Here is a 14,233-nt window from a genome sequence, read left to right on the forward strand (position 1 = left end):
TGAGCCAAAAGAAACCGTTCTAGCAGTTTAACTAATGCAGCCTTTCAAAGGAGAGGTGAATGGAGGAGCTGGATCAGAAATAATGTAGAGATAAAGAGATTAGATGAAGCTGGTAAAATAATTATAGTCTGGTAAATTTTTTATACTTTGTATCGATCAACTTTGTAGATAGCTTGTGTACACCAAGCTTCTTTCTTGCCTGAGAACAGAATAGTGTGATATTTAGAATCAAAATGTCAGGAGCAGAAGGGACCTGGGATTTCAACCCCTCACTCTATCCATGGGAAACTGAGACCCAGAAATGATGAATGACTTGGCCTCAGCCACGTGGCAAATTTGTGGAAGAGCTGAGGACTCTTAATTCATTAACCAGTAATCTTTTCCCTGTCTCAACTTCAAAGAAAATCTAGGAAGATAAAAGCTAAAAGAAAAACTGAGGCTTTAAGGAAAATACCTCTGGTAGAAGGTAAAGAAAATATACCACAGAGATGCTTAATTCAGCGCCAACAAAATGCAAAAGCAGGTCTTTTTAAGAGTAAATATATCAAAGTATTTTTGAGATGCCTGATACAATCCATATGTAGTCTCTGTCTGCATCTTTAAATAAAATGTATGATGGCTCCATTCTGTTAAGGCATGAACAAAGAACTGAGAAAGTATGGTGGAGATAAAGGTCATATAGATTTCATTTGTTTATTATTCACTAACGTGAACTTTCATAAGCTGGTTTTTATAACTACTATCCAGCTTTTTAAAACAGTTGTTTGGCAGAGGTGCAAAGAAAATTTTGAAAAAAAGAGAAGCCTCTAAGATTTTGTATTTTTTTATTTGTTCATAGTTATAAGGAAAGAATTATTTTATCCCTGTAGTTAAATTTCAATATTTACCTAAACGCTGTTCCCCTTTCTGATCAAAGAAAGGGGAAAAAAACAACTTAGTAGTAATGAGATGTTTAACAGGTAGGGTTTAGGCAGCTTAATTTGAGTAAGTTGTATGGTAGAAGAAATCTTTTATTCTTAGTTAAACATTTATTATTTGAGCACTCTAGGTTGCTGATTTCAAATGTTCTATTATTCCTTTCAGGGATTAAAATTTTGTGTTTTTGCAACCTAAAAGAGTTCTGTCTCAACTTGCAGGGTTTACTTTCTCATATATGGTGGATCAACAGAGGAACAACGTTATCTCACTGCTCTGCGAAAAGAAAAGGAAGCTTTTGAAAAACTCATAAGGTAATAAATAAATGATGAGTATGAGAGTCACAACTAGAGTGAAATCAAAGGCCAGGCTTCTGTGGATAGGGAAATAACCAACAGCCCTCAGGACGATGCGAAAGGGAAGAAGTTGGGTGAGGATCACATCAAGGCCAGCTGTGGTCTGATTTGTCCCAGGTTCTACCTTGCACACAACTTTTTTTTCCCGCTCCCTTTCTCCTACTATCTCGATCTGCTTTTCAGTGCTCTAGTTATAGAATACTACAGAACATAATAGGATATAGGCTGTGCCCCCATAGAATGCTTGGTATCAGAAGTGTTCCAGATTTCATTTTTTTTTTCACATTTTGGAATATTTACGTGTACATAATAAGGTATGTTAGGGATGGGATGCAAGTCTGACCACAAAACTCATTTATGTTTCACATGTACCTTATGTACAATATTTTTATTACATCTGCATTTTTGCTACAGCCTATCCTATGAGGTTAGTTGGAGAGTTTTCCACGTGTGGTATGTCAGCACTCAAAAAGTTTCAGATTTTAGAACATTTTGAATTTTCAGATTAGGGATGCTCAATCTGTATTAGAATCGTGATAGAACTGCTTTTGTGTTTATAAATGTAAAACACTGGAAATATAACTAAAACACTACTTTTCTAAGAACTGTCTTCTTAAACCTCTCTTTCCCCACTTTATGCACAAGATTCCCCTTTCACTTTTTCTTTATTAGCACATATTTACAGTACGTAATGATTGCATTCATCCTGGGGAATTTGTACATGTAGATAAACATCTTAATTCTTTTTCCCCTCCTCTCCCTCCAGTCATTCTTCCCCTCCCCATTCACAAAAGCCCTATTTCCATTTTTCCCTTCAATTCTTTTTTTTCCTTAAATCCCTTTTCCTTTTCCTTACTCCCTCCTCCCCTGTCTCTTGTTCCCCTCCCATTTGAAAACCCCTTCCTGCCTCTTGGTGTCTATCTTCTGTTTTGCTCCTTATTTACACATGGGTTTCTCACACCAGAGAAGCACTGCAATATTTAAGCTTGTGTGTCTGATACATTTCACTTCAGATTATGGGCTTGAGGTATATCCATTTACCTAAAAATGCCTCACATTTATTCTTCTTTATGCCAGGGTAGTACTCCATAAATACCACATTTTCTTTATCCATTCATCTATTGATGGACGTATGGGGTGTTTTTAAGACTTAACTATTATAAATTGTGCTGCTATAAACATGAGCACACATGTATTACTACGGTCTGACGACTTTAACTTTCTCAGGAAGATACCTAGAAGGGAACAGCTGAGTCAAATGGAACCTCTAGTTTTAGTTTTTTGAGGACTCTCCATGCTAATTCCCTCCCTTTGCTTGGAATTAAGACTTCTTTCTTCCTCATAAAATTTCCATTGTCTACAAACTACTGGACAGTGACTACCAACAGGAAATACTTTTATGACCGAACCAGTTCTAATCACCCTCAATAGAATCGCGCTGCAAAAATGTTTTTTAAAGGTGTATTGTTTTAGCATACATGTATGCTTTTGGGAATGGCTATCTGGTAATATTCCAAATCCAGGTCAAAAATGCTTTCCAGTTTAACTTAAGTATATATGAAATAATCACAAACTGGCTGGCTTCCTCTCACTCCCAAAAGCATTCAAGAAATCTGATGTCCGCCCACCTACAGCATTGTCAGGAGACTGCAGTGGTGTGGGAGGACGGGCCAGATGGCCTCCAAGGAGACTCAGAACCCAGGCCAGGGCTGGATCAGGCATCCCTGAGCTACAGCAAAGCTAAACCCAAGGAGACCATGGCCTGGACTGAGTATGACTGAGCCAGGCCAGTCTTCCATGCCACAGACATTGCCATCTACCAGTTGCAAGGAGAGGGCAAAAGTTATTTATAGTGGCAGCAGCCTGCCGGGGTGCTAGACAGACTTTCAGAATGCACCGCCATCCTACCATGCTGCCTGTGGGTTCTCAGGACGTGGTGAGCTGAAAGCAAGCATTCCTACAAACAGTGGTGGCTCAGTAAACACTGAACCAGTGCCACCCAAGGCCCTCTTGGGCTCAGCATGGTATGCTGGAGATACACTTCTCTCCCCTTCAGATCTTCTAGAATTGTGATGTGCCTTGGCATAAAATCTTCCAGCTACTAGTCAGACAATTATTTCCTCTGAGCCTATGAAAATATGTTTTCTACTAATGTGCTCTATGGGATTGCCTCTATAGGATATGAGTATGTGTATAGTTTTTGAAAAATATTGTACAAATACTGTTACAACAAAGCAATTATAATACAGACTACCCCTTTTTTTTTTTTTTTTTGACACTGGGGATCGAACTCGGGACCTTGTGCTTGTGAGGCAGGTGGTGGCACCACTGAGCTAAATCCCTAGCCCTCAGACTACCCCTTCTTGTTCAAAGCTCTTAGAGCCCCCCATCTTACTGTATCTTCTAGACCTTCACCCTCCCAGACTAAAATAGTAGATATTTATGAAGCATCTACTTCATGCCAGGCCCAGAGTAGATATTCAAGTGCTGAGATTACTCTGGGTACAGAAAGCCTCTGCCTTCCTGAAGCTTTCCTCTAGTGAAAAGACAGGCAATAAATAACATAAATATAAATAGGAGCATTCAGAGTACTGATGACAGCAAAGGTAAGAGAAAAAGGTATAATAGGAGAGTGTGTTAAAGAGACCTGACCCAGGCCACAAGCTGATCGGGAACATTTTCATGGAGGAAGCAGTGGTCAAGTGGGTACTTGGAAAATGTGCAAGAGCTGCCAGGCATAGGGGGTGGGTTGGGGGGTGTACCGAACAAAGGTGTGAGAGAAGGCTCAGGTATACAAGAGGCCCTGTCGAGGATTTAGGGCTTCAAGGACAACAGGATAGGATTGCAGCATTCTCAGCAGAAATGTGACTTAAATGCACTTTTAAAGGCTTTCTCTGTCATAAAACAGAAATGGAAGAATGTGGAGACTACTCAGAAGGCTCCTACACTTGTCTGATCAGAGAAAGTGGTAGCCAGAATTTGGAGAGCAGAGAAGAGAGGACAGATTTAAGAGATATTCAAGAGATAGAAGCAAAGAATTGGTGACATTGCACGTGGCTAGTATCTCTTAGTCATTCTTTTACTTTTTTTAAAACCTCTTGATTTTTCTCTGATTAAAGTAATTGTCACCAAAGTACAAATGGATACATAGAGCTAGAATACTCAGATTAGTTTACTGGTGTTTATGTCAGGGACCCCAAGACTTACTAGAGGGTGAGTCACAGAAGCAGAAAAACTACTCACAGTATAGTTTATTAAAGCAAAAGTCATAAAATGAAAATCAACAAAGGGAAGAGGCACGTGGTGGAAGCCGAAGAGAAACTAACATCAGCTTCCAAGTGTCCTCACCAGGTAGAGTTGCACAGATGTGCTTAACTTTGCCCACAAAACAGGGCTGGGGATTTAGCTCAGTGGTGCCGCACCTGCCTCTCAAGCACAAGGTCCTGAGTTCGATCCCTGATACCAGAAAACAAAAACAATGTTGGCAACAAGGAAATTCATCTGAACCTTGATGTGCAGAGTTTTCATTGGGCTCAGTCACTTAGAAGGACTCCCCTTGTGACTGACTACAGCCACTTTCACTCTGTCCCCCAGAGCAAAGTTGGGCATTTACCGTAAATCAGACTGTTAGCATCAGCTCTGTGATCCAGCTGGTACACAGGGCCAAAGGCCTTAGGCATACAAAACCTTCTAACTAGGTTTTGAATACTCCATAGGCTCATGGCTTATCTCTCGGGAACTGGCCATGGGTCAGTCCCAAGGAGCTAGGTCTTTCGTGGAAATGTGCAGAGCTTGAGCAGCTCTGGCCTGTGAGCTAACCCTTTCCCAACACAGTGTTGTAACCAAAGCAGGTGTTAGACTGTGAGGGAGGGCCTCATTTGAGGGAGTAGGTTTTATATCCCATGCTTTCCTCATGCATCTGCAGCTTTCGTGTTACATCAGGGAGCCCAGTACAAAAAAGGGTACTGAAGTAGATAGTGGTAAAGTGTTGTGGACCCCATGCTGCTCCAATTTTATGTAAATGATTCTGTAAATCAAAAAAGAAACAGCATGTGCATAACCCTGCACATACGGAAACCTCACCCAGCAGAGCTGGGATCATGGACTCTCGCCCCATCTCAGCCAAAACAGTATCCACTCCAGGTTATGTGATTCCATCCAAGATCTGACATAATCTTTGCTAACTCCCACAGTGGTAATTGCCTATTTATTTTAAATACCATAAGATCTTCCGTTTTACTCAGCAGTCCGGTAAGGTTGCACTATTTAGAATTTCAAGATACTTACTTTCCCAGAAAACATGGAGAATTTGAGAGGTGTTTGTTTTGAAAAACAAAACATTTGAAGTTCATTGCTGAAAGAGCATTTGCATTTTGCCTGTGCTTAAAAGAAAATTGAATGTAAGAATAAGATGCTTTGCCAAGACCTCTGTAGGTGATGTCAGAACAGACAGTGCATTACCATTTCAGATAACCAAAAAGGGATGAATCGGATGAACCAGCAGAGAACAGTGTTTAGATGAATTAAAGAGTGGTATATTTCAGATGATAAGAGAAAAAAGGTTACACACTGAGTATTGGTAATGAAATGCTCACTTGACAGAAAAATTCCTTCTAAGGTCCACAGCACCATAGTCTTGAAAGTCACTGCTTTTCAAAGGAAAGGGTATTTTTTGAAATTTTACTGTTAGAAAATGTTGTCACAAAATAGGTTAGCAGGGCTTGAAGAAATGCCCATTTGAAGAGATTTGTAATACAGCACCTCCTTCCTACATTGCAATGTACAGGTATGGAGATGTCGAGAATATTAAATCAAAAACAGGAAAACTCAGTACTTTAGATTAAAACGAAATAGGAATCTGATTTTTTAAGTTATTTTGTGTTTGTTACCTAAAATAACTTGGACAATTATGCTAAATGGTGAAAGCAAAGGACTGAATATTTATAATTTCTGCAAAATTAATTTGAGTTACCAGTCCCAGTCTCATTTCTGGAGAGTATTATTTCTCAGAAACTGAAACTGTTGTGAAATCATTGGAAAGCCTATCTTCAGGCTAGGTGCAATGCCACGTGCCTGTAACCCAGATACTCAGGAGGCTGAGGCAGGAATATCATAGTTCAAGGCTAGCATGGACAACTTAAAAATTAAATTTAAAAAAATATTAAAGGACTGGGGATGTAGCCCGGGGGTGGAGCACTTGCCTACCATGTACAAATCCCTGGCTTCTATCTCTAGTACCCTAAAAAGGGGGGATGGAGAAAGCTCAGTATCTTAGTATAATCCTAGCTAATTAGGAGTTGTGATTCCCACGTGGTAAGAAAAATACAGTAATAGTAGCTTGATTATGTAGGAGCTTGTCATGATGTAGTTTTAAGTTGCAAATCTTAGTTTTGATTACATGTCCTCTAGATCTACAAGGTATAAGATACTGCGCTACCTTGAAGATAGGAATTGTTGCCTGATCTCGTTTGTATCCAGAATACCTAGCATAGTACACAGGAGCACTCTGAATATTTTTAGATAAATGTGCAAGTGCTGGAGCATGGTGGTACATGCTCATAATCCCAGCACTGTGAGAAGCTGAGGCAGGAGGATTACAAATTTGAGCCCACCACAGGCAATTTAGCAACTTAGCAAGAACTTGTATCAAAATTTTAAAAAATAAAAAAGGACTGGGAATATAGCTCTGTGAAGGCCGTGGGCTCAATCCCCACTACAGCCAAAACTTAAAAATAAAATGTGTGAGTGAATAATGAAAGCTACTCACAAAGTAGAACCTGAGATGTTGATTTACATTGTAATCTCTGACAGAAATTTAATTTCTTGTATTGCTCTTGATTTTCCTTTAAAATTAAGGATGTTTAATGGACTCCCACTTGCAGATTCTTTAAATCAAAGTTCTGTCCTGTATGTGTTTTCATTTCCCTAATCATTCCCTACTTAGAATTAGCCTGAAAATATTTTAATGTAAATTATTTAAATTATTTTCAAATACTAATAACAGTCTAGACTTACAGGCTCAAGTAATCTTTGTGTGACTTTTTTTTTCGGGGGGGGGGGTACTAGGGATCGAACTCAGAACCTTGCGCTTGGGAGCCAGGCGCCGCACCACTGAGCTAAATCCCTGGCCCTGTATGACACTTTTTATATACTTCTTTCTTGTCTGAAAATATTGAGCTACAGAATTTAAAAAATGAACCACTTTTTGTACTCTGGAGGATTAGAAAGTAAAACTCAACCAAGAAATTGTTTCTGCCTCCAGTACTTGTCATTGTCTTTACATATTTGTGTGTAATGTATTTTTTATAGTCTCTTTTACCACTATAGCCATGTAAAGCATTTTAGATATCATAATTTTCAAAAGATTAAAATCTAGAATTTTGATGTTAATCCACCTAAAAAGTTGAAATGTTTTCTCTCGCAGGGAAAAGGCTAGCATGGTTGTCCCTGAAGAAAGAGAAGGCAGAGATGAAACCAACCTGGACTTAGCAAGAGGCACAGCATCGACACATGCTGCCGCTGACACCCGCAAAGCTGGTGAGTCCTGCCCTTGGCCAGAAGCCCCTGTTGCCAGTAGGAGAGGCTGGGAGGCCCCACTGTTACTCTACAGAAGGTTGGTTTTTCCCACCAAACTCTTACAAATAGAGAGGATGTCTGCTCCCAGACTCCAGCCTCAGCCCTGCCATTTAATAACCGTGCGTCATCCCTACAGTGAAGGTGCTGTGTCATCTGTAAAATGAGTGGGGTTGAGTTTTAGGCACCCCAGCCTAGAACAAGTTACGTTCCTCTGAGGGATTTAAAAGTGGTTGGTTGAGGCTCAGAATGTAGTTTTCCAAATAAACTTTGGCAAATGCTAATGAGGCCAGTTGACTCATTGAGTAGCTAAAAGAAGTTTTGTTTCCTTCTTCTACCTTCCCTCTTAGGTGTACATACGTGGGAGATAATTAGGGTACCTACATTCCCACTCTTTCTGCATTCATGTTACCTGCTTAATGTTTCTCTTGATCTCAGCTGTCTGGCCCTCTCGATGCTGTGTGGTATTCAAACTGCACCATGTCACCAAGACCTGCTCATTCCAAGTGTACCAAGACCCAGAAGTAACCATTTTCCCATTCCCCCAATTCCAGTTTTCCCATGGCAGCAGCTGGTATCAGGGAAGAAGCCTTCTCCCTGTTTTTTCCAGTGCCTAGAAGCCTCCTGCATTCCTTGGCTCATGCCCCCTTCTTTTGCCTTTAAAGCCAATAAGATAGTGACTTTCCCCTGAGGCCTACCCAGAAAACCGAGGTTAATTTCTCAACCTCAGAATACTTGACTTATTCACATACATAAAGTCCCTCTTCCCATGTCAGGTAACATTTACAGGTTACAAGAGTTGGAGCATGGGCATCTTTGGGAGCCTTAATTCTGCCTACAACTACCCTTGATATTTAAAGTGTCATCCTTCACCAGCTGCATTAGCATCACGTGACTGCCAGAAATGCAGTCTTAGACTCCTCAGACCTCAGACCCACTGATGTGTTCCTTACGCCCCAGACCTGCTAAATACAGAGCTGCTTTCTAACAAAATCCTGCATGATTCCTTTGCGTATCTGAGTATGAGAAGCTATGTTCATAGTTTTCTCCAGTTTCTTCTCTTTTCCCATCTCTGGACTCAATGAGGTGATTATAACACTCCTAAGGCAGTGTGCTGAGTGAGCGTGCCAAGCACCTGCTGTGTGTCAGTCACTGTCCTATGACTGGGCGCTACAGTGATCAGCACAGATGCAGTCAGTACAGCAGTGTAGCCACAGAGGGCAGAGCAGAGCAGAGGTTTTGTGCTTAGACATCATCACCAGCAAGGAACTGCTAACAGAGTCTAACTTTCCTCTCTAATGTTCAGTTTTAGCAGAGGTAATTTCCCTCTGCTTTCACTATAAATAATTTTTGAAAAGCTAGAAAAACATGGCATAATAATACCATGTAGTATTATGTAACCATCCATCAGAGGTTAACAGCAGAAACATGGATTTTAAACTTTGTTGTATTTTTATCTTTGAGAAGTCTTTCCCAATGACATGACTTAAAATGATACTTTTTTTTTAAATAGGTGGCCAGGAACAGAATGGAACACAGCAAAGCATAGTTGTGGACATGCGTGAATTCCGAAGTGAGCTCCCATCTCTGATCCATCGCCGGGGCATTGACATTGAACCTGTGACTTTAGAGGTTGGAGATTACATCCTGACACCAGAAATGTGCGTGGAGCGCAAGAGCATCAGTGACCTGATCGGTTCTCTGAATAATGGCCGCCTGTACAGCCAGTGCATCTCTATGTCCCGCTACTACAAGCGCCCTGTGCTCCTGATCGAGTTTGACCCCAGTAAGCCCTTCTCTCTCTCAGCCCGAGGTGCCTTATTTCAGGAGATCTCCAGCAGTGACATTAGTTCCAAACTCACCCTTCTCACGCTTCACTTCCCCAGACTTCGCCTCCTCTGGTGCCCTTCCCCTCATGCAACAGCAGAGCTATTTGAAGAACTCAAGCAAAATAAGCCACAGCCTGATGCAGCCACAGCCATGGCCATTACAGCAGATTCTGAGACCCTGCCTGAGTCAGAAAAGTATAATCCTGGTCCCCAAGACTTCTTGTTAAAAATGCCAGGGGTAAATGCCAAAAACTGTCGCTCCTTGATGAACCACGTTAAGAACATTGCAGAATTAGCAACCCTATCACAAGACAAGCTCACAGGTATTCTGGGGCATGCCGCAAATGCTAAGCAGCTTTATGACTTCATTCACACCACTTACGCAGAAGTGGTGTCTAAAGGGAAAGTGAAAAAGTGAACAGTGGTGGCCGTTTGCTCATTGGTGACTGTGCTTTTCAACTGTTCTCTGCCAGCAAGACTAAGTGATTATTAATTATTTGTTCAGTGATTCATACTTCTCCAGTGCTCTTAATGGTCGTACATCTGTCTCCAAGGTCAGTGGACCAGAAGCCGAGATTCCTCTCTGAACATTGTGTTTAGGTAACTTTTTAACTTTCGCTTGCCTGCTCTCTGCCCACCCTGCACAGTCCCTGGCAGGCTTACTGTATTCCATTTTTAAATGAGCTGCGTCAAGATCAGGGAGCGTTTCCACAAGTGTTTATTTAAGACTTTTGAAGCGAGGAGACGCAGCCACCCCTAAAACTGGCTGCCTAGGCTCACCCAAATGCATGCATACATATTACAGCTAGGCTGTCCGAAAGCATCTCCACGTCCCTTTGTTTCAAATGAAATGAGTTACTAATTCACAAAATGTGATGGTGCAGGTGAAGGAGCCCTTAGAATTCTGTTTTTGCAGATGTTGAACCTTCTGCATCTCAAGACTTCCAAGCCTAAATGGCTAGTTTCAGAGTCTCACAGAGCTCCTCTTCTCCCAGCTCTCTGTGAGCACAGGACACCATGCCACATCCTCTGGCATCATCCTCTGGGCCTCCGGGGCCTCACGTCCCTGTGCAGAACACCTCTGCCTTCCCTTTGTGAGGACTCAGACACAAGCAAGCAAGCAAGCAACCCACTGGGCTCTCAAGATTTCCTTGTCTTCCCTTTGTATTGGGATAGAAGGGTTGCAGATAAATGGAAGATCAGTGTACAAAATATATAAAAATTCAAAAGAAATATATACATATATTTAAGAACCCCTAAAGAAACTAATCTCATTCTAAATCTCCTGATTGATTTAAGTTGGCTTTTTACTGAAGTGTACATACAGAAAATTCATAGCATCTCTGTGCCATTTTTAACTTTGATATTTAAACATTATTAACTTAGCTGTTACATATTGAGTAATAAGCAGTAAATTTTATGCCTCAGATTTTGATGTAGACATGAATTCTGCTAGCTGTGACACATAGTTCAGCATTTCATCAGTGTCAGCTATTTTTTGGTTTGTCACACTACTGAGACAGTGGACCTTGTAATAAAACATTGTCTTCAACTTTAACAAAAGCACTGTAACTGGACCTCTCATATTGGCATCTTGATTTATTGCTACTTAACAGTACAGTTGTCTGTCAGTATCCATGGTACCCTCCCATGGAACCAAAATGCGCAGATGCTTAAATCCCTTATGTAAAATGTCATAGTGTTTGCATATAACCTACGCATATCCTCCTGTATACTTCAAACCATCTCTAGATGACTAATAATATCTAGTACAATGTAAATTCTATGTAAGTAGTTGTTACACTGTGTTTAAGGGATAATGACAAGAAAGAGTTTGTACATGTTTTGTACAGGTACAAGTATTTCCCCAAATGTTTTCAGTCCTTGATTGGTAGTAAACCCATGGATCCAGAGCCATTGGATAGGGAAAGCCAACTATGGTAAGAGTATTATCTGTGGATATATGGATTTTGAACTCTAGTGCTGGGGATGGAGCTAAGTATAAACTACTTGCCTAGTGTGCACAAGGCCCTGGGCTCAGTCCCTAGCACTGCAAAACAAAACCTGAAGTGTTTTAAACTGTATACAAGGTACTACAAGAATGAATTGAGGGGTGTCGAGAACCAGATTTGTTATAGAACCTGGTAGCAGTGGCAAACCATTTGGCAAACCTATGGCATTCATGCCACAGCGGGCTATTTGTATCATTGAAAGCTCTAAAACATTCACTATCATTGCTGTAAGATGTTGTGGAGAATAAGGACGATGACAAAGAAAAATTAGTTTAAGGTCAAACAAAGATGGGGCTACTGATTTTGTCCCAGAGGTAAAAAATATACCCTGTGGAATAGAAAACAAAACTTTTGAATGATTACAGTATGAATTTTAGCACTCACTTTTATATTTATTTTATTGAGTTCAATCATAGTTCAAAGGCCATTAAAATAGACATACCACTTCAAAGGGTAATGATTTCTACGTTCTTTCACCCTAGCCAAGCATTTCTGCTTATGGTATGTAATTTCTTTTTTTTCCTTCTTGTATACTTCCACTTCACCTTCTATTGCTGTTTTATTACATAAAACAAATGTTATCAGCATATTCTGCAATGGGAGTTGCATTCCTAGTTAAGTTTTCAAAACTAAGCTCTTCTCAAAGCTAGCATTTTAAACAGCCCTTGTTATCTAGTAAAACATAGATAACACTTCTAAATGTATTTATTCCTAATGTCCCCAAGTTCTCCAAATCTGCCATTTGCTGTTGTGCCTGCTGGACATGAAGACAGGTGCACTATCTTACATGTATTTGAATTACGGTCAATAATTTCAAATGAACTCTAAATGGTCATTATGGGTGAAGGACTCACTGCCACTTCTTTTTCCAACTAAATAAGCGTATTTTAATGTATTTCCAGTTGTGGAGCACTTTCCCTACATCCATAACTATTTAGTTTACCCAAAATTTTTAATGAATTTTTACAGTCTAAGATTGTTTGGTAGAGGAACTAGAGATGCATACGTTGCAAAACTATGGCTTTATTATCTAACATTTTGCTAACTTTGCTTTTGTTTCCAAAATTGTAAATATTCAGTTACTTATGAACTTGTGTGTAGCTTTTTAAAAACTTTTTTTAAATGCTAGATCAATACTCTATTTTAGTTTTGGGTTTTGTTTTGTTTTGTTTCTCATTTTGGTTTGGTTTTTGTGTACTGAGGATTAAACCCAAGGCCTCCACACTGACTACATCCTCACCCTTTTTATATTTTATTTCGAGACGAGGTCTCGATAGTCAGCAAGTTGCCCAGGCTGGGCTCCTGCCTCAGCCTCCTCAAGTGCTGGGATTATAGGCATGTGCTGCAACACCTGGCCTATTTTACAAGTTTTTTATATAAAAATGTGAACATCTGAAGTATTGTGAGAAATCATTTTGTTTAAATCGTGGTGTCTCTCTTAATCTTCACAACTATACAAAAGTATTTATAGTGGCCATAGGTATTGTCCTTTAGGCACTGCTGACTGGTTCTTTAAGTCTGATGTTTAATAGACTATATGTCTACTGTCGTTTGAGTGCTTTCAGGATGCAGTTTCCCAGCTCATGAGGAACTGAAAATAATTGTCTCATTCATCAGCCCATTAGGACAGGAAGGATAAAGTCCAGATTTGGTCATATTGTGATAACATTATAGAACTAATGTCCTGATAAATGATGCGGGAAAACCTTCCATAAAGCAAATCTGAAGAAGTAGGGGGGAGGTACACAGGAACTATTGGCCTTTGCTTTTGTTTTTCAAGCATAATTTGATTTTTCCTTTGTCTCAGAGAACTTCTTTAGGGAAATTCTTTATCATTAGTTTCCATCTAGATATGTCCCCTACAAAACCAACTCTTCAGGAAAATTCTTCCTCGGGTTTGAGTAGATTAAAATGTAATCAGGCTTTGACATGAATTGTTATTCTTCTTTATTGTTTGGCTTTCTGTTTTGGTTTGTAACTATTTCCTGCCCTATTCTGAATTTCAGCACTTACCATATTTACCAACAGATTTTTGGTGGCCTATACCATTATGCTGTTGTTTTGTTGTTGTTTTTTTAATTTATGGATGTGTAAGCCACAATTTACTTGAGAGGGAGATAAAACAAATATATCTATCTGTAACAAGTGTGTGTGAATTTAATAAAATGTATATTCAGTATTTTTCTCTCCATCTTAAGGACAAAATAAACTATAACACTGTAGTGGAAGAGTATATATTATCAGCAATGTATTGGTAAATATTTAAAATTCAGAGAATATTTAATTTTTTTCTTTTTCATTGTGCAGAATAAATGATTAAGGCTGAGATGCCCCTTGAATCTCTGCGTCTGTGTTTCACTTACAGCAGTGGTAACCCACGTTGTAAGGCATCAGCATGTTTTTCTTTTGTTTGTTTTCCCTTCCTGCTTTTAATTCTGAAGCATATCTCCTTAAGAGAAAAGAAACCTGTTCTTTGGGAAATATTCATTTATTGGTATGTAATAAGTATGTGGCAAGCTCAAAGCCTGGGCTATCTTAACAAAAGTTC

The 14,233-nt window shown here is 39.8% G+C and overlaps 1 protein-coding gene across 1 annotated transcript in view; it reads left to right on the forward strand.

Annotated features, from left to right (window-relative positions):
- Ercc4 (ERCC excision repair 4, endonuclease catalytic subunit) overlaps positions 1-14,024 on the forward strand; it is a 28,990-nt gene extending 14,966 nt beyond the window's left edge. Inside the window, exons 9-11 of the mRNA XM_004855848.4 lie at positions 1,137-1,229; positions 7,696-7,808; positions 9,358-14,024. Coding sequence (XP_004855905.1) covers positions 1,137-1,229; positions 7,696-7,808; positions 9,358-10,091 — 940 coding nt within the window. The 3' untranslated portion in view covers positions 10,092-14,024. The remainder of the gene's footprint in view (positions 1-1,136; positions 1,230-7,695; positions 7,809-9,357) is intronic.
- Positions 14,025-14,233: the final 209 nt, after the last annotated feature.

Source organism: Heterocephalus glaber, unplaced genomic scaffold (assembly GCF_053883595.1).
Source record: "Heterocephalus glaber isolate CG9 unplaced genomic scaffold, H.glaber_assembly_v1.0 deba00000943, whole genome shotgun sequence".
NCBI lineage: Eukaryota > Metazoa > Chordata > Mammalia > Rodentia > Bathyergidae > Heterocephalus > Heterocephalus glaber.